The sequence below is a fragment of the Chrysoperla carnea genome, chromosome 2 (assembly GCF_905475395.1).
Source record: "Chrysoperla carnea chromosome 2, inChrCarn1.1, whole genome shotgun sequence".
In the NCBI taxonomy this organism is placed as follows: Eukaryota; Metazoa; Arthropoda; class Insecta; order Neuroptera; family Chrysopidae; genus Chrysoperla; species Chrysoperla carnea.
The window spans coordinates 30,455,941-30,482,901 of NC_058338.1; the positions used below are offsets into that span (position 1 = coordinate 30,455,941).

A 26,961-nucleotide genomic window follows, 5' to 3' on the forward strand; every position below is an offset into this window, starting at 1 on the left:
AAAGTATATTTTTTCCCCGACGATCAGCAATGTGGCCCTTTTTCCTCTCTACAATTACGCAAAGTGGCCTAGACTGTACTTGTAACCAACATTTATGTAAAACATAATAACTACTTGATTGTTTGTGTCCTTAGTCTAACCAAATTACTGATCATTGTTTAATCTAGAGCTGTGGAAGACGCGAAGATGAACTTCACACAATTCTCCTTTCGCATAGAGCATCCCAAGGGTATGAGAGAGTACTTACATATGAATACCTTGAGCAATGCGTATTAGAAAGAGATACTCTTATAGGTGTGTTTTCTTGCATATGGTGTAGTTTCGGTAGTAGACAAACAGCATAGTAGTGAACTATCGTTGAGTTGTGTCACAATTCATTACTATGCTGTGTGTCTACTACCGAAGCTACAACATAAGCAAGAAAACATTAGTAACTCTTTCTTAAACACATTGCTTAATGTATGCATATGTATGTACTCTCGCACTCTCGTGGGATGCACTATGCAAAAGTACGAATTCAACGCCCTGTTTACTTATTTGATACTTTCCTTTATTCGTTCTTATGTGGGAAAATATGCAGAAACGTTCTACGTCGTTAGAGGCGGCTTGGGTCTTTTTATCCAAAATCTTTTTCTATAGAAATAAAATATTTGAACACTCAATTAAAACTGAATTTTTTGTAAGTTATACCTATTGACAAAAAAAAAGAAGAAAAATCAATAAAAAAATTTGCCCTTTAGGATTCGCCAGGAGCACATGTGATTTTCGATATATATTATATTACCCTCACTCATTGAAATGTATATTGTGGTATACAAATATCCTCGTAAGTTATTCTGCACAAAGAAATGCGTGTCACTTTTTCGAACTTTGTTGTACAAACAGAGCACATTTTCAAATTTTAAGCTGCGTACAATATTCATCTGGTCCTCGACATTCAGTAATAACAAAGAATTGCACGGAAATAACAATTCTTTCTTAAAATTTAAACCCACTTTTTACAATTTTTTTTTGCTAAGTATCATGTTTTATTTATATCACTGTTTGGAAAATTCCGATTATATATGTCAAGGATAATTTTTAATATTTATTTATTCGATTTTTTTTTAAAGTCTAGACTAGGCGATGACTATACATAATTGTTTATTGTATTTTAATCACCTGGCACTTATACAGGATGTTTTAATTTAATTTAACGCAGAAAATAACTCATAGAAACTAGAAATAATAATAACATAGAAAATATCATACATTAAATTAGAAAATTGCCTCTTGTTGTTGGGATTATCATTTTAACAAATAATAATAAAGGTACACAGAACCTCGATTCTTAAACTCTGATTGAACATGATACAACAAATTACTTCCAAAAATAGGCGTTCGATCGTTTATGTACAAAATTCATAAAGGTGTAGAGAAAAACCAACTTTTGTCAATTAATTTCATAGGTCAATTATTTTTTTGTCAAGGGCTCTTATACTATTTTAACGCTTTTTGGTAAACTTAGGTATAACATAATATAATAAATACCTATATGATTTTAATAATTTTTTATTTAGTACCTCCCAACCGATTTAAAATAAAACAATGAATTTAATTACCTTATATTTAATTTTTTTCTCTTAAAAATTTGATAATGCTGACGTCTGTGCTTTATCCTTTTGACCCTAGATATATCAAGTATATTTTATGTTAATTTGCAAACAATACTTACAAATTTTTATATTAAATTATTTTTGTATTATTATTATACCATGTATATATGAAATATACATAGTATATTAAGTTTCGTCCCAAGTTTTTATACCATGTACCTATATATGAAATATACATAGTATATTAAGTTTCGTTCCAAGTTTGTAACGCTTAAAAATATTGATGCTACGAAAAAAATTTTGGTATAGGTGTTCATAGAATCACCTAATTAATCCATTTCCGGTTGTCCGTCCGTCCGTCCGTCTGTGGACACGATAACTCAAAAACTAAAAAATATATCGAGCTGAAATTTTTACAGCGTACTCAGGACGTAAAAAGTGAGGTCAAGTTCGTAAATGAGCATCATAGGTCAATTGGGTCTTGGGTCCGTAGGACCCATCTTGTAAACCGTTAGAGATAGAACAAAAGTTAAAATGTAAAAAATGTTCCTTATAAAAAAATAAAAAACTTTTGTTTGAAACATTTTTTTGTAAACATCACTGTTTACCAACGAGGGCGTTAATTAGGTGCAAATTTTATAGCATGTATTAATATAGGAATATCAGTTGTGAGTGTGTCTATTTAAAAGTGAATATCTTTTGTTATTTACGTGACGTCAAAAAAACAAACGATTGCGCATCAACACTGTCTATACATGGTATTTCAACAATTTACTCAGTCAATTGTTTGTTTTCACTTATTTTATAATAATTTTAACCATGCAACACTAACACATCATTATTGGCGTGTTTTATAAAGAAAAATGCAAATATCGAAACATATAACTTAGAATTATAATATTTACTATAAGCAACAGGTGTTAATGTTGTTCTTATTTGCTTGTGAAAATTCAAAAAATATCCTAAATTATATGTATCCGCGGTTCACATAATTGGTGCTGATGTTAATTAATTCAAACCAATATTATAAAATTAATAAAGTGGCTTCCGTTTTTTAAAGAAAACATGTTAGCAATAAAAATTTTCCAAGTAATTGTGTTTATTTTTGGTTTTTCAAGAATAACCTTTGGGCAAAATAAAGAAAATAACGGTCAATATCCTGAAACAAAGAATTTGAAATCAGAGTATGACTTCATTATTGTAGGAGGAGGCACAGCAGGTTCGGTATTAGCAAACCGTTTAAGTGAAATATCAAATTGGGATGTTTTATTAATTGAAGCTGGTGGAGTAGAAAATAAAGATGTTACGGATATTCCAGGATATCGAGATGTTATCCATACAAATATTGATTGGAACTTTACAACCGTGCCTAATAGTAGATATGGATTTAGTTTAGTAAATAATTCGATTATAGTTTGTCGTGGAAAAGTTCTTGGTGGTACAAGTGTCACGAATTTATTGGTTCATACTCGTGGAAATTCTGACGACTACGATCGTTGGGAGAAAATATATAAAAATCCAGGTTGGTCTTGGCAGAACGTTGAAAGATATTTTAAAAAATTTGAAGATTATGATGTACAAGATGATACGACAACATCAAATTATTTTGGAAAAGGTGGTCCTGTACATATAGAACGTAATTCATTTTATAACAAAATAACTCCAGCTTTCATAAAAGCAGCACAAGATACAGGTTTGAATTTAACAGATATAAATGGACCAAATCCTATTGGTGTTGGTACAACTGTATTAACCAGAAAAAACGGATATAGAGTAACTACTTATAACGCGTACTTGGTACCAATTCGTCGAAGCAACTTACATTTAAAACTTAATTGTCTGGTTACAAAAGTTTTAATTGAAAATAAAACAGCAAATGGAATTTCTATGGCATGTAGTGATGGAAATTTTATAATAAAAGCTCGCAAGGAAGTAGTTTTATCAGCTGGTTCTATAAAATCTCCTCAACTTCTTATGCTGTCTGGAATTGGACCGAAAGAACATTTAACAGAACATGGAATAGCTCTTATTAAAAATTTACCAGTGGGTGATAATTTAATGGATCATGTAACTTTAGTTGGTTTGCAATTTTCAGTAAATCAAAGTACAAATTCATTCTCTAATACTTATTTAAGTACGTTAAATCAAGTGTTAGAGTTTGAAGGGAAAGGTCCTTTGTCGACTTCTCCCATGGAAGCCATGATTTTCTCGCATTCAAAGAACGGAAGTGCAACAAAGCTTTTTGTTTTATACACCAAGCCCTATGACTATATGTATTGTAATGAGTGTAGCTTAAGTAATAAAACATGCGATGATGTTTTCGATCCAAAATCGAACAAAATGGCATTTAATGTTTACCCGCTTGTACTTAAACCCAAAAGTCGTGGTTACGTTCGCCTGCGCGACAATAGTCCATTTTCTGATCCACTGATTGACTTCAACTACTTTTCTCAACCCGACGATTTTGATAATTTATTGGAAAGTGTAAAAGAAACTATAAATATAATGAAGCAACCAGCTTTAAAATCTCTTGATATAAAAATAGTCAAAAATAAACTACCTGCCTGTGAAAAATATGAATTTGGATCGGATGATTATTGGAAATGTCAAATCTATGAAATACCTGGAACATTTAATCACGCATGTGGTACATGCAAAATGGGACCGGAAGATGATTCTTCTTCTGTTGTTGATTCTGAGCTACGAGTGCATGGTGTAAATAGATTACGTGTTATTGATTCAAGTGTAATTCCAGAAATAATTAATGGACGCCCTAATGGACCCACTACTATGATTGCAGAAAAAGGTGCTGATTTAATAAAAAGTTTCTGGAATAAAGAAAGCATCCTGTAATGTCCCCTTTATTACTATGTATCATTTACTAAAACTTAAACTTTATGAGGCTTGTATTTTGATGTATAATAAAGCAATCAATATGTGTGTTTTTATATCAACTCGTTATATTCAAAGCGTATGATAAAAGTGATGTTTCATTTTCGGATAAAAATTAAACAAATCGTGAAAAGAGCAGCTAAAGATACAGCTCAATTCATGAAAACCTATTATATAATATGCTTGGCCTCGCTAAACAAAAACTTTACCTACAATATTTATTGGTCAATTAGCTGGGCTCCCAATTTGGTTTTACAGTCACTCATACCTAAACAACGGAAACAAATTATCAATCTAACTAAGAATATCAAGTTGATTCAAAAATTTGAAATACCTTGATAAATGGTTTATTTTATAAAAAAACTAAATAAAAATTTAACCCTCATTTACCCTATTCACTTTATCAATAACCTATTAATTTTTATTTAAGAATAAACTTTCATTTAATTTGGAATTGGCTCTCGAGGAACGATACCACCCGTAAGTATTACCATGGATACTTCATAAATGAATATATAATAGTAGTTAATCTACCGTATTTCGATAAAAAATTCGAGAAATTTTTGAAAATGGCTAATTTTTTTTAATAGGTTTCTTTTGTTGTAAAAAAAAAAAAACAAAAAAGAGTTTTTCAGTTCCAAAACGATCTACGCGAACTTCTGCACGCGGTTTTTTTCAACTTTTTCTTCTTTTCTTTGGTGACGTTTTCTAGAATACTTCGGCTTCTATTATCGGATAGAGACGAAAAAAAAATTGTTTATTAAGAATTTCTGCATCGACCTTGCCTGCTATCGAACCCTAAACAATAACCTGAAAATCTCAAAAAACCGCTGTAATTTATAATTTTAAACTTTCTCTGGACTTCTGATTTTAGCCCGATACATAATAAATGAATTTTTATGAAAAATTTCTACAGCTTGTACAGTTTAGGCAAATCATCGGATTTTTGTTTTAATTGCGGGTTTTTTCATGTACTTTCGAATAGTGCAAACCATTTTTTTCAAAACCTGATTATGAGCTAAAACATTGCAACATAACAACAACACAAACATTTTAAATATAATTTATTTATTCTTATTTTATTTGAGTTTTAAAATGCCAAAGATAAAAAAAAAAAATTGTGCACGAGCTTCATTATTCAAAAAGCTTTCATATACGTTAGCTATAAAAATAATTTAAAATTTGATAATAATCGATATCATTATGTAACACACTGTAAGATAATTCTACGTCATTCCAACATTGTTTAATTAAATCAGCCCCCTTTTCTGCAATCATTATTGTAGGGCCATTTGTATGTGCAGCTACAATTTCAGGCATAATACTTGCGTCAATAACACGCAGTCCTTGTATACCATGTACACGTAATTCAGCGTCTACAACAGCACTCGGACTATTTTTGGGACCCATTTTACACGTTCCACTATAATGGTAAATTGTGGATGATAAATGCTTTATTTGACATATCCAATAATCATCCGATTCAAAATCATATTTTGCACAATCTCGAAGTTTATTTTTAGGTATAGTGGGTTGATATGGCTTTAAAGATGGTTGTTGGGCTATTTTGAGAGCTTCTTTAACCCCGATTAATAATTGATGTATATCATCGGGATTTTCCAAATAATTGAGGAATATACGTGGATCAGAAAATGGATTATTATCACGTAAACGAATGTATCCACGGCTTTTTGGCTTCAATAATACTGGAAGTATTGTAAACGCATTTTTAGTAGAATTTAATTGAAACACTGCCTCGCAAGTTTCAGTGCTTAGATGGTAATTGCCACAAAATTCTTCATTGGATCCAGCTGAAAATAAAATTTCTTCATTCAACTGAGTCCCATCAAATGGATTGGAGAATATGATTGCTTCCGCAGGAAATTTAGATAATGGACCTGTTTTATTCAACAAAAACAATTCATCTTGCCTATCTGTATCTTCTTTTGGGAATAGGGGCTTATTTATTGAAAATTGCATACCCAAAAAAATGACATGATCCATTAAATTATCCCCCACAGGCAAATCTTTAATTAAGGGGATATTGTATTTTTCTAAATGTTCTTTTGGTCCAATACCGGATAACATTAAAAGCTGTGGAGATTTAATTGCCCCCGCAGATAAAATCACTTCTTTTTTTGTATATATTGTGTAGTTTTGATTGGTACATGCAAATTGTACACCAATGGCCGAGTAATTTTTAATTAAAATTTTAGTGGCTTCGCAATTTCGTTTCAAATGGAGATTTTCTCGACGAATTGGAACCAAATATGCTCTATTGGAACTTAATCTATATCCATTTTTGATAGTCATAGGTGTTCGTCCCACACCTGTTTGTTTTGGCCCATTCAATAACGTTAATTTTATACCAGCTTCTTGACAAGCATTTATAAAGGCATTAGACAAATTAGTACGATACATACTAACTTCAGAATGCAAAGGACCATTTTGACCAAAATAACCAGGCAAAATTTTACTATCAAAACCAAAATAATTTTCTAATTTCCTAAAATACTTTTGCACATTATTGAATGCCCATCCTAAATTCCCATAAAGGTATTCCCAGCGATCGTAATCACCTGGTGCGCCTCGATTATATACCATATAATTCAACACACTTGAACCGCCAATGACTTTACCACGTGAAAGCAAATGTGTTCGATTTTCTAAGCTTAACCCCGCTTCGGATGTCGGCTCAGATTTAAAGTTCCAGTCGAAAGATGTGTGTTGATTTTGCATAGCTCGCGCGGGCACATCCATTCGTTTCTTGATTTCTTCACCGCCAGCTTCGATTAGGAGTATATCCCATGAAGATATTTCACTTAAACGATTAGCTAATGCACATCCAGCACTTCCTCCGCCCACAATTATAAAATCGTATTCTGTTTTGATTGTTTTTGCTTCTGGATATTGTTCAAAATTTTCTTCAATATCATCTCCATAAATTTTCAAAAAAACATAGCACAAAAATAATAGTTGCAGTATATAATTCATTTTAGGACTAAAATTAAAAAAAATGCGTTACAACAACCTAGTCAATGGTTTAATATATTTAAATCTAGATATAATCCATCAAAAAAAATTATTCTCAAAAGATGGTGGGAAAAACCGGAATTTTCGGTTAAGAGAAGGGAAATCAGAAATTTGTGACATAAAAATCATATTTATCTAACTATATCAACGGTATGCCGAAGTCTATGGGAGTCAGCTGCCTTGACCTTCTTTCCCTCGTTATACCCATGATTTTCATTAATTTATTAAATAAAGAACCTCGAATAGTAGCAATTCATTTAGAATTTATTGTAGATAGAATAAAATGTACCAATTTGTCAGTATTTCTGAAAATATTATGCATTTAAATCCCAAGTAGGTACATAAGTAAAAGTGAATCTTATTTTCTGTACTTATTTATGGGTACATGTTATCCGCGAAATAAAAATTATAAGCTAATAGTTATTGTTGATTACCCTTGATACACTCGATTACATCAAAAAGTACAAAAATAAAAATCTATTTAACAATATTTACCAGTTAACTTTAAGAAACACCGATTTGTAAGAAAATAAACAATATGATTTCGAATGGTTTCGAACTATTTAATCAATTTTTGTTTAACATTATTTTGAGTTCGCACCTAACAATTCAATGAACTTATTATTAGACTGAAATTAACAATACTATATATATATATATATATACTGATATTTTAAACTGCTTTCAATGTTTTGTAAAGTAAAATTTTCAGAATGATTTGAATACCAAAAAATACCATAGTTAATTAATGACATCAAAAAAGTAAATAAATAAATAATAATTAAAAAATTGATGTGTAAAAAATATAAACTTGTTATCTAAAAAAACAATTTATAGCAACTGAAAAATAACCGAACCATAATAAACATGCAAGGGTGGAAACAGGGTCGGATTTAATCGATAGTATACAAACCAGTAAACGATAGGACCTGCGATACTGATATTTTAATTACCTGCATGTCTTTTTTAACTTGTCGAAGTTAATTGAATGTTTTATAAAATTACTTTTTATAATTCTGCCACTGTATTTAATTTCCAATGTGCTTAATATTTGGCAAGTTTAGTAATTAGAATTATCAAATAAAGGAATCTCCATTTCAAATGACAGAACTTTAAACTTAAATTAAACAATTTGTCTCTGAGATATTATAAAAAATTATTTTTATTTTTATCTAAATAGTATTTATGGCAACTTGTGTGATCTATATCAGCCAATGTAGCCACCAACTCAATGTGGTACACGGGATATAGCTAAAACTGAGAATTTACTTTAATACAAAAGGTTAATTTTGAGACATCCTTTTCATCACTCAAATTGCTATAAAATACTCTTTCAAATAAACAAAATTCATGATATTTCATACACAAGGTGTTTAATTAAAATTAAAGCTCTATCATTTTAAGTAATAATACAAGTAACCTCCTCAAGAAGCGCGAAGGTAATAACAGCAGTTTTTCACATCACTAGAAAAAATATTTAAAAAATATCGGCGTTTAATTTTGAAGAATTTTCCAAATCAGTCTGATCAAAAAGAGTACACAATTTCTGAAATTTATAAAGAATTTCTATTTATTTGATTACAATCCGGGTATGGTATTATATATTCAATAATATTATAAGTCCTTACTACTCAGGAACACATGTGTAAGAAATTTAAATAAATCTAGATAAGACAAAAATAATTACCTAAATATGTACAAAAAAAATTTACTAATTAATTAAAACTTACTTAACGGAAACAATAATTAATAATATACAGTAAAGGATCAGTTTGTATGGTCAAAATTAAAATAATCAAATAAATTAAAAATTTAAACATCAAAGAAAATTTTGTAAATTTACAAAATTTTACTTTTAATTTTATTTTTAAATTGTACTAGTACGAGTCCTTTTCTACTAATTTCTGGCAAGTAGTAGCAAGTCCAGTAAAGTTGACGTTTAGGTAACTTTTTTGATCAAGCAGAGAAATTAAATTGGTTGTTATCCGTTTTGTTTTTTTGTGAAACCGTGAAAAATTTTATTTTAACATAAGGACAATAATCTCTTATAAAAAGAAACCCCAGCCCTAGGCTACTGAGCTATATAGCTATCTCATACAAACGCCATGGTGATTGTTCGTAATCAAAGTAAAATAAAACTTTCGAGAAAAACGAAAATTTGAAAAAGCTAGAAAGTAATTTGACTTCGTATAATAAATACTATTTTAGGTCAAAACTACGAAATAATGATCTCCATAGCGTTTTAACATTGGATTTCACACTCCTAGTACATGTAAACTTGCGTTGCTATTATAATAAAATTTTTTTTATATAAATTCCAATGTAGTAGGTATTTTTTACATTATCCTCGTTTTAAAACAGTTAAAGAATTTCAATGCAATAAAAAACAACTAAAAATATCATTATGAAAAATAATCAAAATTCATTAGTACTAAAATTTTAGTAATTTAAAAAGTGTCCCTTTATTAAAACCATTAAAAACATGCGTAATTACAACGATCGATTGCCATTGTCATCAAGCTTTACACTCATTATTTTGAAAAAAAATTCGTTTCTCTTGTTTTTCCTATTGAAATTTAGTGAACCACTTGACAAATTTTCCTACTTTGGCATGTGGAGAGTTTTTCGTTATTTATGAGTAAGTTATTCATGAAAATTTAATTGCTTAACAATCTAAAAAAAATCGAATTGGTGCACCAACAATCTCTAGCTACAGGTTAATTTTCTAAAATTTTTATCTTTAAGTTATTTGTTAAATATTTTATTTATTGCTCTTTGTTCTTTTTTTTTGTGTTAACTGCTTATTTCAATTGAAAATTTAGTTTTTTTTATTCGTAAGATATTCGTAAAATTTTTTCTTTTGCTTTTCAACTATTTCTAGAAGTTTAACCCAGTTAGTTTGATTTTATATTTCAACATAACTTAAAACTCGTTTAAAATAAAAACAAATTATTACTAATTGAATCTTACCAAGTGAATTAAAAAGTTTCTACAGCAAAGGAACAACTTACCTGAAACAAACAAAAACATATTAATCAAAATGAGTTAGCCTTTCTATTCAATAAGTTAGTGCTACTATTCATTTCTTGATTAATTTGACTTTATTTGACATAAATTTAAAAAAAAAAAAAAAAAAAAAAAAACTTTTTTAAGGTACAATTGAAATTACATTATAGAAACAAATAAAAAATAAAATAAATAAATAAAAGAATACAATAGAAAGCAAATAAGACTATGTTGACATAATTAAGAAATATAAATAATTTGAAAAAAAAAAAAAAAAGCTGTGAGTGCGACCCTTGAGGTGCACACAAATAACTTCTCATTGTCAGTATAATAAAAAAAAAAAAAACTTGACGGACTCGAAACGACTCGACCGAATGTTATGAAATTATTTTTGGATCATATTGCCCTGAATACACTTCGATTGACACTTCAACGAAGTCGATATCATTTTTTGTAAGGGCGTTATCAATCAGAAAAAAAAAACTCCACCGATTTGAATGAAGACATTATTATCGGATCATATTACTGTTAATACGCTTCAATGGACACCCCAACGAAGTTGATTTCATTTTTTGTTCGTGCGATATCGATCAGAAAAAAAATGACCATGAACGTACTTTCTTCTTCCATCCACAGAAGGTTTTTTCTTCTCCCTTCTACTAATTCATTTCCTTTATGTATAGTCAAAATATCAAAGACTTAATAAAGACAAAAGCAAAGGCTATAAATTGACTTCAATATTTGAATTAGGACATTCGTTACACCAATTTTATACTATTTAAGCCACATTAAGTTTTTAAAAAATATTTTTCGTTAAAAGCCGAGGTACTGCATATTTTAAAATTGATACTGTTAAGTGATAAAATACCAAGGATTTCTCATAGTTATCTAAGCATTTTAAATTATATATTTAGCAGATTTATCACGTACCTATAAATAACACGTTATGTAGTAAAAATTTAATAAATTGTAAGTACTACTAATCTTTATTTTTACTACAAGAAGTTCCGGTGGCTAATCCTATCAAGAGCAGGGCCGAATTACGCCAGAGCAGGCAGCAAATTATATCAAGACCCTTTTGATTTGCTTTATAGGTTATTAAGCTTAAGGTCTTAAAAAAAGAGAATTTTATAAATTTTTCTCAATTTAATGTGCGTACAGATAATACTATGGTTGCTACAACTAGTAGTTCATTGTCTATTCTTGGGTTAGTTTTGCGATGTTTCCAACTTGCGTGCAGTCGGGTGCACTATATAATCCAGTGCTCACTCTTAAGGTGCGATTTCCTGCTGACGATATCCACTTTATTTTTAGGTCACATTCTAAAATTTCAACATGAAAACCATCTCAAAAAAATCTTTGGCATAACGTAAAAAGTAAATTTTATTACGTGCTCGCAAAACGCAGATTTTGTGTCAAATCGCATATTTAGAAACGTGTAAATATTTTAAATTATCGTTGTATTTGCTTACAAATACGCTCCAGCTACTCTTAAAGAGACACATTTTCAACTTAAAAAGGTTCAAAATATGATACTAAATTTTATTCGACGAAAATTTATTAAAAAGTAATCATGTTTAAGAAGAAATATAACATAGTTTATTCAGAAAATTATTTGCTTTCTTTTCGTCCATTTCCAAATCTGTATCTATTGGGTTTTGGAAAAAAGTGAAGCAGACATTTTTAGCAAATTAGTCAGAGAAAATGCTCTTAAAGTTTAACCATTTATTCACGAGACAGCCTGTTCGAAATATAAATACACCTTCAGAAATTACTATGTAGATTAATTACGCCTGTTATCCAACAACTTGCAAATTGTACAAAATCGAGATTTTCAAATAGTCGATAAAAACACTTATCTTCTTTTTCCGTTTCGAACAAGACTACTGTATCGAAAAAAGGGATGTGTATTTCTAAAATAAAGTGTCTCCATGAACAGTTTTACTGCAAATTTTTTGTTTAATTTATCTCAAGAATACACAGTAGCACAGGAACGACACATAATGCAGTAATAATACAGCAACAATACAAGTTAATACAGCAGTAAAAAATTTAATAAAATATGTAATTAGTAATTAATCTTCAAAACATAAAAACAAATTTTAATTAATTACAAATACATACTCCTTTTTATGATAATGAAAGCGAACAAACATACAGTTTGGTGTATTATTTTAGTAAACCTACTATTTAAAAATTTTTCGAATAGTGTTAAAATTTTAGTAGTGTTTCCAACACCAAGTAAAAGTCACAGTATTTTGGGTGTTGCCCTAGTAAAAGGATTGGTTAGAAATGGACATAATGTAACATTTGTAAGTCCATTTCCGCAAGCAAAAGTTACCACCGATTACTACGACATAGCTTTAACGAAAGTAAATGATCTTTTCAAGAGTAAGTTCTATTAAAACACTCTCAATGAGACGAATATTGTTGCATAATTTTCAATCTTATTGAATTATATTTTAAAACAATTATTCAAATCAAAATGTAATTGTAAGTTGAATGTAAAAGAATAGTTTGGTGGATTTGGTAAAATATCTCTTCTAGAAAAATCCAAATTAAATTCGTTGTTTGAGTTCAAATATAAAAACCATCAACCAAGTATTTAATCAAATTCGGTTGGAGTCCGTATAGCAAGAAGCCTAAGATCGAATCGAAATGATGGTAGCAATATTTTTTTAGTTTACATTTTTTACTATAAATTAGCGCTAATAAAACTAATATTAATTTTAGACAATTGATTTAATTTTTATAATTGATATCCTATTATTTTGAATTTTCAGATTCAATAAACCAACAAGGCGGTGCCTTTAATGTGAACAAAATGAGTCACACTAAACAACTTTATGTATTTTTTGAAGTTTCTGCAAAAATTTCAGAGGCAACAATGGAAGATCCAGCTATTCAAAACATAATACACTCAAAAGAAACATATAATTTAATAATATTATCAGGTTTTGCAAATGATGCACTTGTTGGGCTTGGTTATCATTTCAATGTTCCGCTTGTAGTGTTTTCGTCGGTAGAACAATCTAATATATACAATGATTACGTGGGAAATCCAAGTTCATACTCCTATGTGTCTGAAGTATTTTTCACGTACGGAGATCGAATGACATTCTTTCAACGCTTATCAAATACATTTTTTCAATCCTATGTAAAATTATTAAAAGAATTTCTGCATTATCCAAAACAAAATCAAATTTTACACAAATATTTTCCAAATGCTCCCGATATATATCAAATGGGAAAATTTGTAGCTTTGATATTAACCAATTCACATTTGAGTGTGTCATATCCAAGACCATTAGTGCCAAATGTTATTGAAGTAGGCGGACTACATGTTCCTAAGCCTAAACCACTTCCAAAACACTTACAAGAATTTATGGATCAAGCAACAGATGGAGTTATTTACTTTAGTTTAGGAACGAATATTCCAAGTAAAGATATGCCCGTCGAAATGAAAGAGAGCTTGTTAACAGCTTTCGCAAAATTAAAACAAAAAGTATTGTGGAAATGGGATGAACCAACAATGCTCGGGCTTCCAAATAATGTACGTCTCAGTAAGTGGTATCCTCAGAGTGACATTTTAGGTAATAAACATTTACATAAATTAAGAGTTTCTAGCTACTAAGTTTTTTTATAACCAGCTCATCCAAATATTAAGCTTTTCATTACTCATGGTGGATTATTGAGTTGGATTGAGACAGTGGTTCGCGGAGTTCCATGTATTGGTATACCAATTTATGGTGATCAGTATAGAAACATAGAAAAAGCTGTACAAGATGGCTACGCTATATTTATGGGTTTTAAAAATATCACGATTGAATCTATGAGCTGGGCAATAAGTGAAGTACTGTATAACTCACGGTAAATACTGCGTTTATATTTTTTGTGTGTGTACAGAATATCACACGTTTGACTTATCACTAGGTATATAAGTTTTCAAGAAAATATTCAATAGTATATTACATACACTACAAGGACAGAAAGTTTGAGATTTCTGCACTGCGCGATATGATGTCCGAGGCGAAGTCGAGTGCCCAATGTCGGACTTTCTGCCTCCTAATAGCAGCAGAAAGTACATTCTTTCGGCTGTGGAGGCTAACCCTCCACCGAATATTATTTTCATCAACGACAAAACGTTCACTGAAATGGAAAAATTGATAAAATTTCTAAAGTTGACAAAACCGAAAGCTTCGCCTTAATAAATTGACATTTTAAATTTCAGATATTCAAGAAATGTAAAACAGCATTCAGCTATTTTTAACGATCAAATGATTAGTCCATTGGATAAAGCTATATATTGGATGGAATACGTAATTCGACACAAAGGTGCGCCACATTTACGATCAGCTGGAGCAGATATACCATTGTATCAATATTTATTACTTGACGTAATTGGATTCATTTTATTAATCTTATTAATAATATTTATAATTAGTTATTTTGTAGTTAAAAAATGTATGCTATTACTATGTACAAAGAATGATAAACCACAATCAAAAATTAAAATGCATTGAGACAATTTTTATCCTAAAACGTTTTCATATTAATGCGAATAAATTATTAAATATTCACATTTTCAATTAATTAAAACTAAAAGGACGACAGTGTGATCAATTTTACCGTCCCGTTGATTATAATTGTTCACATTGTCGCTGCCTGGATTCGCCGGCAACCTAAGTCTAAGTAAACAAACGGTTAAGGTTGATTCAGGATGAAAAATTTGACCTTGTGAAATAAAAACGTATATTTTTACCATGATTTTTCAACATGGCATTAACAAGTAGGAGCCTAAGGACTTTCACTTTTTCTAAGCGCGATGGACATATCATTGTGTCCGTCGTTATTTTGTAGTCATAGTTGATTTTATTGACATGTTTATAAAAATTATTAGAGTAGGCTAGAATTGTTGTTTGAAGAAATCTCAACAGTAGATGTTGTAGCTACTAAATACTGGTCTATCAAATAAATTTTTCCTTACAAACTTATACTTTTATAATACCAAATATAGACGTAGAAGTAAAATAAGAGTACAGATATTAATTTAATTTTGTTCAGCAGATACTATGTTAAATTTTTAGAAGACTTCAAAAAAAGGAGGTTGTCATTTCTACAATGGTGGTATGATATAGAGAGATATTCATATAATATCTATGAAAGCATAAGTAGTATTACAGAATTTAATAGGGCTATCCACCGGAAGTATTGCAGGTATCGCCAACTAGTATGGACCTGACGCCCATACTGCATTGACTCGTCCGCCATAACTAATGCTATTTAACTATTTCAGCTATATTGTGTATGATTATGTTACAAAATTTTTTTCTGATGTACTTTGAGAATTGTTATATTTGAAAGTAAAAATAAAAAAAATAAAAAAAGATTGTATACTTTTTTGGGAGTGGAAAAGTTAATAAAAGATTACAATTTTATGAAATACTAAAAATTAGTGTTCAATAACACACACCAAAACCCAAAGAAGAAAATTGAATTGGAAACCCTTCCCTCAGCTCAAAGTCATATCTCGAGAACGGTTGGCATACCAGCCTTGTGTAGCGAAAGCAAAGCTGTGGTCTCATTATTAATTATCAAATTACCAACCAACAGGCGAATAGGAATTTTATATAAAATTGCATAACTTCTATATCCAAGGAAATTATTGATAAAAAGTCGGTTGAAATTTTTTCCAAAACGTTTTTAATTCTTCAATTGTACTTTAAAAATAATTATATTGACATATCAAATGATATCAATGACAAAATATTAATTATCTCAGAAGTAGGATTACCATAAACAAAGAACTTATAATGTGAATAAGATAACTAGTTTTAATCTACTAACAATTACAAACAGTTGATGTAATTACCTACAAATAGTATTTTTATCTATTAAAAATGATTTAATAATTAATAATTAAATCATAATATTTAGTTTTTATCAGAAATAAATTTAATATAAATTATGTTTAAAAAAAAATCGATAATATTCAGTCACAATAAGAAACTGAGCTTGGAAAAATGAAGATTGTAAAGTGTGTTTTTATTCTTTTAGTAAATTGTCTATTTATAAATTATTCAAATTGTTATAATATTCTGGTATTGTTTCCAACACCAAGTAAAAGTCATAGTATTTTGGGTGTTGCATTGGCCAAAGGTTTGGCGAAAAAAGGACATAATGTGACGTTTGTAAGTCCATTTAAACAAGAGAAAAAAGTAACGGAATATAATGATCTTGGTCTCACTGGTATTAAAGAACTTTTTAAAAGTAAGCATTAAGATTTTTTTTTTAAATTTAATCAGATATATTAGTTAAACGAGCAATACAAAATTAAAATAAAAAAATTTCGTAAGGCTTTGCGCACAATCTCAGTTACTCATAAAATGAAATGCCCACAAATGTGTCAAGGAATAGAGTTCTAGACAGCATCCATAAAAATAAAAAGGCTAATCTTAGTTAGTTATATCATTAGCAAGGTCTTAGCATACTATGCGAATGCATATCAAATAGGAGATGAAACTAAGTATTCTTTTTAAGGTTTGTAGAAAAATTGAGGGACCCTTACTAATTTATAGAAAAATTATTGTATATTATTTTAAACACAATCATTTATGTAACCACCTCGCAATACCATTTTTTTATGCCATGTACCATTTTGTGCTACCGTTATTTGGGCTATGATCCAAATTGTTAAAGAATATTAGTATGTGTTAGATTCCAAGACCGAAATCGTCCTGTAAGAGTTTTAATCATCCACAGCGCGTTGTGGTTTATTTAAAACTTTCCCTAGTTTGTCATTTTTTCAAGGAATATCTCCAGAATTTTCACAGTCTAAGATAGCACGGGTTTACATTATTTATACATATAGTCGAAAACTGTAATATGCAGTATATATTATAAGGTAAACAAAAGGTACGCTACAACGGCTATTGAGTTCTAACTGAGGTTTACTATTTTGATTATACAGACTTTTTATGGAAAATCTAGAAGTGATTTAAATAGCGGTAGGATATTGCAAACTCGCTCCTAAATAATAAATTATAACGTAAATATACATTCGTTTTTATATTTACATTAAAATTTAACCATATTCATAGAAACTGGTAATATTATAGTTCCCGGGACTTTTAAGTAGATATTTTGTTAAATCATTATTCAATGTTAAATTAATTATTCAATTAAACTAATATATAAGAAGGCCGTCTAGGTTCATCATTGTTTTGTCTATGTCCATAACTATCGTTTGAATGAATCTAAGAAATTCAAGTACATTAATTGAAAGCCAAAGGTGCCTTGAATGTTTGCTTGACACTTTTCTAGACGAGTTTAGTGAAAACTTATGTACTAGAGTAGTGTATACCTGCGATTATGCATTAATAATGGGGTTTAACCTCCGTTTCTCTGACTATGCATTACTTAACTTAAATAAAAATATTGATTTAATTTTTCCAGATCATATTGATAAAAAAGGAGGAATATTTACTGCAAATGAAGGTCAATCAGGAACGCTTATATTTGAAATCTTTCGACTGGTACCAAAACTCGTGACAGCAATTTTAGACGATGAGGTAATGAAAAAATTAATGAACTCGAATGAAAAATACGATGCTATTATATTAAGTGCCTTTCTAAACGACGCCTTACTTGCACTAGGCAATCATTTTAAGGCACCAATGATTGTATTTTCAACATCTGCACCATCTTTTTTGATTAACGATTATGTTGGAAATCCAAGTCCATACTCGTATGTACCAGAAGCGATATTACCATATAGTGATCGTATGACATTTTTTCAACGTTTAGCAAATACAGGTTTACAAGTTGGTGGTAGAATTTTAAAGCATTGGATACATTATCCAGCACAAAACGAAATTTTACAAAAGTATTTCCCTGATGTACCTGATGTACAAGAAATAATTACTAAAAATGTTGCATTGGTACTCGCAAATTCACATCCAAGCTTAGGACATCCACGACCTCTAGTTCCAAATTTGATTGAAGTTGGTGGATTACAAGTTCCTAAGCCCAACCCACTACCAAAGGATTTACAAGAATTTATGGATCAGGCAACAGAAGGCGTAATATATTTCAGCTTAGGAACAAATGTGCCAAGTAAAGATATGCCAATGGAAATGAAAAATGGTCTGGTAGCAGCCTTTGCAAAATTAAAACAGAAAGTATTATGGAAATGGGATGACCCATCGATACCTGGTCTGTCAAAAAATGTACGACTTAGTAAATGGTATCCACAAAGTGATATTTTAGGTAAGCAGAAATTTCACGTTGACATTAAAGTTTAATTTTAAACTAGTTAGTTACATTTTTAAGCAAAATTAAATAATAATTATTTGACACTAGACATTTTCATTTTATCTAGAGCTGAAAGTTCAATGTACATTTTGTTTATTGATTTTGCTGAGGGTGAAAACTTGAGAGATTTACTTCAATTTTCAGTCGAATGTAGTTGACTACCCGAGCCTAACACCACTTCTCTAATGCTATAAGTCTATTTCTTTTGTTATACCTTCGCTACCTTTCACATGACAGAATAAAGATATTTTTAAAATTTTTCAAACCTTCTCGACTCTTCCGCCCAATTCAGTACTTAAGATTTTTCTAATTATACTAATGACCAAAATAGTTACTACTCAAAGTAAAGCATATATTGTGCTCAACAAAGATTGGCTATTTATATGTATAGTAATATCTATAAATGTTAGAGATCAATTGTCAGGTCAATAGAGGTCAAAGGCAGAGTAACATTAATATTTGCCTTCGAAAATTCGTTCCCGGTTTTATACCTAATATGGCCTTAGGCTAAGAACATGTTCTTAAGGCTGGTCTCTCAAATTTCTGCTTTTTATCAAATAAATTTCCAAAATGGACATAATGGGCAAGTAGATATTTTATTTCCGATGGGGATACCGTTTTGACATTATTATTAAAAAAATAAATTTTATCTTTCGGCACAAGATTGGTTTAATATTAATGATACATTATGATAACTATTTTCTTCAAATAGCGAGAATCTAGACTGTTAAGTCTGTATAATTATAAATATCACAATAACTCATTTTATTAAAATAAATTATATCTTTATTGAAATAAAAATACTTAAGTGATATAAAACTTAACTGATTGTTTCATCTTTTACAGCTCATCCAAATGTAAAACTTTTCATTACTCATGGTGGATTATTGAGTACTACTGAAACGGTTATGCGTGGAGTTCCATGTATTGGTATACCAATTTTCGCTGATCAATTTAAAAATATGGACAAAGCAGAACGAGACGGTTATGCCATTCAAATTGATCATAAAAATATCACTGAAACTACAATGACTTGGGCAATAAATGAAATCTTAAGCAACCCTAAGTAAGTATAAATTTTATTTCCACGTGTAAGAAAATTTTTGCGAATATTGCATCAATTTTAGACAATAGACTTGCAGTGTACAAACATCTGATTTTATGGTTTGCCTATTGTCCATTAATGAATCCATTTGCAAAAAAGATTTTATTGATATTACTATAATTTACGTGAGGCTCGGCATAACTGAATCACATATACAGATATGTGTGACTATTTGTTTACGATTTATTCTCTATGATTCATACTTTTTATAGATATTTCGAAATCTAATAAAATCCCATAAAATCGAATTCTTGTTTCGTGATGAAATATGAGACTCTCGGAAAGTTTAGTTATCTGATGATTCATTTTGGCTTGAAAAAAGCAATAAATAAACTGACATTGAGGGCAAAATCTCATGCCCTGATAAATAAATATTGATCAATAATTATAGCGGTTTGAGAGGTAATCATGTAATAGTGATGGGAGTGTAAAGTCGATTTAAAAAAACTATTTGTGAAATTGAAAAGCAAACACTGCTTTAAAGGCTGGAGTACAACTTATATGATCAAAAATAATCAAAAGATTTCATGCAATTATTCGAAGGTGAAATCGTAAATCCATCCTTTAAGTTAAATCTATAACCAAGCATAACATCATAAAAGCATACTTAAATTTTCTTGGGAACGAAAAGTTTAATAATACATTTAATTTACAGATATAGAGAAAACGTAAAAAGACGTTCAGCTTTGTTTAATGATGAACTTGTCAGCCCACTAGATAAAGCGGTGTATTGGGTAGAGTACGTAATTCGACATAAAGGTGCTCCGCATCTTAAATCAGCTGGAGTAGATATACCATTGTATCAATATTTATTACTTGATATTATTAGTTTTATTTTATTTATATTATTTATTATATTTTCAATTAGTTACTTAGTTATTAAAAATTTAATAAAATTTGTAAAAAATAAATTTATACAAAAGAAAGATAAAAAAGATTAGGTAAATAAACTTTTATAAATAAATTATATTATAATTTTTTTCTAACGTTTAATACTTATATGCAATTTATTTCTACCTACTCATTAACATAAAACTTCAAATATAATAATTATTAAAGTGCACGTTGAAATTAGATTCCTTGGTAAGACTTTATCTATAACAAATATAATAATATTTGTGGGGGTTTAACCTCCGTTTTTGTGACGCATGTCTATTCACAGAGGCCACCCACATCATTATTTGTTAATCTTTATTTATTCCATTACAAACATATTTACAATTACATTATTGATGTGGGTGGAGTCGGTTGCTTCGTTCTTATCCAAGCGACGACAATGTGATCAATTCTGCACTCCCATTAATTATAAATTGTTCACACTGCCGCTGCCTGGATTCGAACCCGCAACCTAAGTCTAAATAATCTAAAGTTCTAAAACTAGCACCTTAGACCGCTCGGCCATTTAGGCTGTTATATAGCAAATATAAAGAGCGTTAAAGTATCGAAATGATCGATTTTCTCATGACAGAAATATATATAAGTTAATGATAAATTTGATTTTGAACGTGACCATGTGGTTTTGCTTTTTCCCGAGGCCAACTTCAAATGACCTCGGATTTTGTAGATATTATTATTTTCTACATTGTAATGAGCAAGACCAAGATTAAAGCGAATGCTTGAAGATCATGGTCTTGATCTTGCATACTTTATTTTGGTCTTGGTCTTGGATTAATAACCTGGTTTTGGTATTGGACTTTTGCTCTTTTGCACACTAATTCGGCATGGTCTCGATCTTGCAACAAAACACTTGCTAGTGTTTTAAACTGAAATAAAAATTCTTGGAAAACTAAAAATGCAATATTCGATTTTAAGAAAAATGTGTTATTTTTTCAATCTAGCTAACCCAGCTGCTACGCTACAAATTTTATTTGCATTTGCGGTAAATTATTTTACGCGTAAAAACTACTAAAAGCATGATGTACAATTGTTATAAATGAATTTAAAAATAAATGTTATTGTTTCAGCCACATATTATCTTATCGGTATTCCATGCGTATGATTTACAAATAAATAAATAATATACTGATAAATAGTTTACAGTGTTAAATCTGTGTATCAAGTGAGCTAAGTTTGGTTTTTAGATATTTCTTAAATTTAATATAGCAGGACAAATATTGACATCTTCCAGGATCCAAATACTAGATCAATCATAGAACAAAGTTAATAGTTTTCTAATAGTTTATGCATAATCTTTCTACGAATTTCATAATAAATAGATGGATAAATAATAGACAAAGCCAATCAGGTTCGACATACCACTAGTTTTCGTTAAATTTTTGTGAAATAAAAAATGTATGATATTCGAAAATTAAATATAATTTTTGGGTAGTACATAATTAAGCCACTTTCAAGTATAAAGTGACTGATGACGCAATTATAAACATATAATTAAGTAAAGGATAAATTAGTAATTACATTGTAATTACTAGTGATACTTTCATTAATGCAATTAATGAAGGACATGTGAAAATGGCAAAGTCATAAATATACATCGACACTGATCCGTGCTGCCAAACTCCCCTCCATTTTGGTACACTGCCAAACCATTCTATCCACTATGAATATTTTAAGGTAATAGAATCACAAATTTTTTTTCCAGGCGTTTTTGACGAAAGTGTAAACGAAAATTGACACTTTTTTCTCGCTGTGCTAAACAAAGACGTGGACGCTATCCACCTACGTCGAGCCGAAAAATAATATTCACACTACGAGAGCAATTGGCTTCACCTTGGGCAACAATGAGCATATGCACTGAGTCATTATTTACTTTTGCTCTTTACAAATCAGCGTACAGCCTAAGCCGCTGATCGTAAAGATCTGACACTTGAAGCGTGTGTCTTTTGTTTAACGTAAGCATCCATTTAATATAAGAAAGAATTTCCCGAAATTTTACTCATAGGGGGGTGAAATATTGAATAAAAATGTGTATGAAAATCCGTCTTTTTGAGTCCACTACTTCCATCTTCTCCCGATTTTAAAAATTCTTTCATCTATAGAATGTTCTATTGTTAGCAAGTAACAAGGGCTGTATTAAGTGAGGGTAAAGGAAAAGGCTATAGGTCTTTGTTTTTAAAATTGAAATTTCCAAGCGACGCTGGCCGGTAAAGTTTGGCTTTAAAACAACCCCATGGTTTTATCAAACAATTTTTTTTAATTGCGTTGTTTTTACTTTATCTCTATTTTCCTTTTAACTGAAAATATTTGGCCTACGGAATCCAATTTAATAGTATTTGTGATTAATCATTGTGGCTATTAAGTAGCTTTAATTGTTTTTATAGATATGAATGACTAGTTACGTCATAAAGATTGTGATAAATGTAAATTGACCACTTGAAGATCACAATATTGAATAAAAACAAATACGCAAAGCATGTCACGAGTATTTATTTTACGAATGCAAAATGAATTTTCATCTGTCAATTGTAGTTTTAAACTTTCTGTTTTATTTCTGTGAAAGTGCAAATGTGTTAATTATATTTTCCGTACCCAGTAAAAGTCATACAATTCTTGGACATGCATTGGGTCGTGGATTAGTTAAAAATGGACATAATGTCACAATGCTTAGTCCATATCCTCAGGATAAAAATATTCCAAATTATCATGATTTAAAGTTAACAAAAGTGATGGATGCATGGAATGGTATGTTGATTTTAAGTTTTTAATCGACTACAAAAAACGAGGATGTGTCTCAGTATCATTCGCAAATCTACGCTGTTTATGATTAGAATTTAATGATAATTTTTGTATTGGATATGCTTAAAGAATAACACCAATTTTCCTTTATTACGGAACTCGATGAGGCTCTTAATTCGGATGTATTTGTTTACATGTGTATGGTATGCGATATCTTCGCTAAATGTGATCCAATTTTATTTATTTCTATTTTATTAGGTAGGCTAAGACCTAACATTCATTGGCGAGGCGAACTCGGAGCCCGTTCGCCAATGCGTGGCGGCAAACCTAGATTTGTCTAGCGAATCGTAACGTTGCTTGCATTTAAGAACAAAGTTTTAATTATACTTTAAATAGCCATCTGTCCATGTTTTCTGCTCGAAACTAGCTTATTCGCTTTTGGACATTACAGTACTTGCGAAGGGCTCATTTCACATTTTCGTTTTGCTACCATGATCATATCCGTTTTAAAAAGTCAAAGTAAATAATTTTTTTCTATATTCCAGCTTTTATGAATAAAAATGAATCCAGAATCAATATGAATAAAAATTACGCATTAATGTTTCAACTTTTCGAGAATGCTGGAAACTTAGCAGAAGGAACAATAGAAGACGATAATTTTCAAAAACTTATGAACATCGATCACAAATTTGATGTAGTTATTATATCAGCCTTATATAATGAAGCACTGTTTGCCACTGCCCATTATTTTAATGCACCATTGATTTCGTTTGCAACTACAGGCCCATCGATAATTGTTAACTACCTCGTTGGAAACCCGAATCCATATGCGTATGTTCCAGAATTATTTTTATCATTTTCAGATCGCATGACATTTCTAGAACGTTTAATTAATACTTTTTTTGGCGTATTAATGAATACATTAAAATACTTTCTACATCATCCTGTACAAGAAAAAGTTTTGAAAAAACATTTTCCTAACGCCCCAAACATTGAGGAGCTTCAAAAATTAGTGGCACTTGTATTTGCAAATTCACATAGAAGCTTAGACTATCCACGCCCGTTGGTACCGAATATAATAGAAGTTGGTGGATTACAGGTTGGGAAACCAAATAAACTAGCGGATGATTTACTGGAATTTATGAACAATGCAACAGAGGGGGTAATTTATTTTAGCCTGGGTACAAATATTCGAAGTGAGGATATGCCAAACGAAACTCGGGATACTTTTGTGAAAGTATTTTCAAAGTTAAAACAAAAAGTTTTATGGAAATGGGATGAACCGTCTATTCCAGGATTATCAAAGAATGTTCGGCTTAGTAAATGGTATCCTCAAGGTGATTTATTAGGTCAGTGCTACTACAAAAGACAAATGTTGAATTAATACAGTGCTTGAAATTAAAGTTTTTTGTTACAGCTCATCCCAATTTACAACTTTTTATTACACATGGCGGTCTATTGAGCACAACAGAAACGCTGGTGCGAGGGGTTCCGTGTATTGGTATACCAATATTTGGTGACCAACAACGAAATATGCAAACAGCAGAAGCTAAAGGATTTGCTGTGACGTTGGAATTCTCAAACATTTCTACAAAGTCTCTAACTTGGGCATTAGATGAAGCTCTTTCGAATCCAAAGTATGTAATTATTAACTTTTCTAAGCAAAATGTGCTTTTGCGTATCAGGCTACATTATATAGGAAAATGGCCGACGAATATTTTTTGTAATTACTTGCAGTAAACATTTGTTTTCATGGATTCCGAACAAAATTCATGTTCGTTTCATTTCAATTTTTGGGATTTAAGGACAAATATATATATTTTTTTTGATAAATACGATAGAATAAATAATTTTGCAAACAAATTTAAGCTGACTTTATTCGTAACATAGAGTGGTAGTTCCTAATTTCTAAAGGTATGATTATCACAGATAACCGTATATTCTTTTAAGAAGTATTTATTGTACATATACAGTAAGAGCTTTTGCCAATCATCTTGTCTTACAGGAGAAGATACTAATTTTTGAGTTTCATTAAAAAGATTATCTATTTTTTCTATTCAAGGTTAACAAAAACTTTTTTTCAGGTACAGAAAACAAGCTAAGAAATTGTCACTTCTTCTTAACGATAATATTGTCCATCCATTAGATAAAGCTGTGTATTGGGTGGAATACGTGATTCGTCATAAAGGTGCTCCACATCTTAGATCAGCTGGAGCAGACATACCATTGTATCAATATTTGTTACTTGATGTTATTAGTTTAATTTTATTTATTTTATTTGTAATATTTGCAATTAGTTATTTAGTTTTTAAACAATTAATAAAAATTGTAAAAAATAAATTTATACAAAAGAAAGATAAAAATGATTAAACCAATGTTTTATAAATTATGTTTTTTAATCTTTTGTCCATTTTTCCATAATAATGCAAAATTAGCTAATAAACTTGTGACACTACAAGACACATATGATCTGAGTACAATCGCAGGCGTTCCGAAGACCATATATCGGTTCAAAGTGACTCTACAAGTAAAATCGTTGAGGCTATTACAGGATACTGGCTAGGCGGCAGCCAAACAAAACGACTGGAAATACCAAAGCATCATGATTATTTCAGGATCTGTTACAGTGGGGAGGAAAACAATGCCTCATCTTCTCTGTCACTGTCCAGCTCTTACATTAAGGGATGAATTCACTTCAGCCACGCTTTCGTTGACGAACACTCCGACCTGAAGTCCGTTGAAGTACTATTAGTGTTCTTAAACAGCTTCAAATGGATCATGGAGTAGAAGGTCGTGGATAGGCCAGCCCTTTTTTTGTATCACAACGGACCCTACGGTCTAAGTGTGTCTTATCCCAGGAAAGCCTTTTTCTGTTAAAAAATACAATATTTGAATTCATATAGCTATTTTGCACTTGTACTTCCTGACTCCATCAAAATTTAATTAATTAAGAGGACAGAATTTAACTTAAAGTTATCGGCGAATACATTGTGTGAATGCAATCTGACGCTTTGGACCATTAAGAAAATGTTTAAAAAAGTTTTTAATGATGTTCCCTGTTTAGAAGCTTGAAGCATCTCCTAATTTGACCTACGTAAGTTTCCAAACATTCATTACAATAATTTTGTGCAATTGAGACTCTTTTGTCTCATCAATTTTTTTATATACAACATCGAAGCTGTACTGGCTAAAATAATTTATAGGGGAGATTTTAAACACTTGTACTTCAATGTATATTTATACCCATAGATAATAAATATTTATATTATTTAAAAATATATTAAATTAAATTAAATTAAATATGTAACAATCGATTTTTGTTATCAAAAGATCTTAAGTATTGTAGTGGATTATCATAATTTAAACTAATAAAACTAAAATCGT

The 26,961-nt window shown here is 30.1% G+C and overlaps 3 protein-coding genes across 3 annotated transcripts in view; 1 reads left to right on the plus strand and 2 right to left on the minus strand.

Moving 5' to 3' along the window:
- Window positions 1-26,961, minus strand: part of LOC123292438 (neuromodulin) — a 196,126-nt gene that overhangs the window by 107,583 nt on the left and 61,582 nt on the right. The window lies entirely within an intron of this gene.
- On the plus strand, window positions 2,451-4,549 carry LOC123292433 (glucose dehydrogenase [FAD, quinone]-like). The gene has a single exon (XM_044873091.1). The coding sequence runs from the start codon at window positions 2,661-2,663 to the stop codon at window positions 4,446-4,448; it is 1,788 nt and encodes a 595-aa protein (XP_044729026.1). The 5' UTR covers window positions 2,451-2,660; the 3' UTR covers window positions 4,449-4,549.
- LOC123292432 (glucose dehydrogenase [FAD, quinone]-like) lies at window positions 5,595-8,071 on the minus strand. Its single transcript, XM_044873090.1, has 2 exons — window positions 8,016-8,071; window positions 5,595-7,488 (listed from the first exon to the last, which is right to left on the minus strand). Exon 2 carries the CDS (start codon window positions 7,479-7,481, stop codon window positions 5,646-5,648), a length of 1,836 nt encoding a protein of 611 aa, XP_044729025.1. The 5' UTR covers window positions 7,482-7,488; window positions 8,016-8,071; the 3' UTR covers window positions 5,595-5,645.

Coding starts and splice junctions, on each gene's coding strand:
- LOC123292433 (XM_044873091.1), top strand. CDS start 2,661: ATGTTAGCAATAAAAATTTTCCAAGTAATTGTGTTTATTTTTGGTTTT.
- LOC123292432 (XM_044873090.1), bottom strand. CDS start 7,481: ATGAATTATATACTGCAACTATTATTTTTGTGCTATGTTTTTTTGAAA.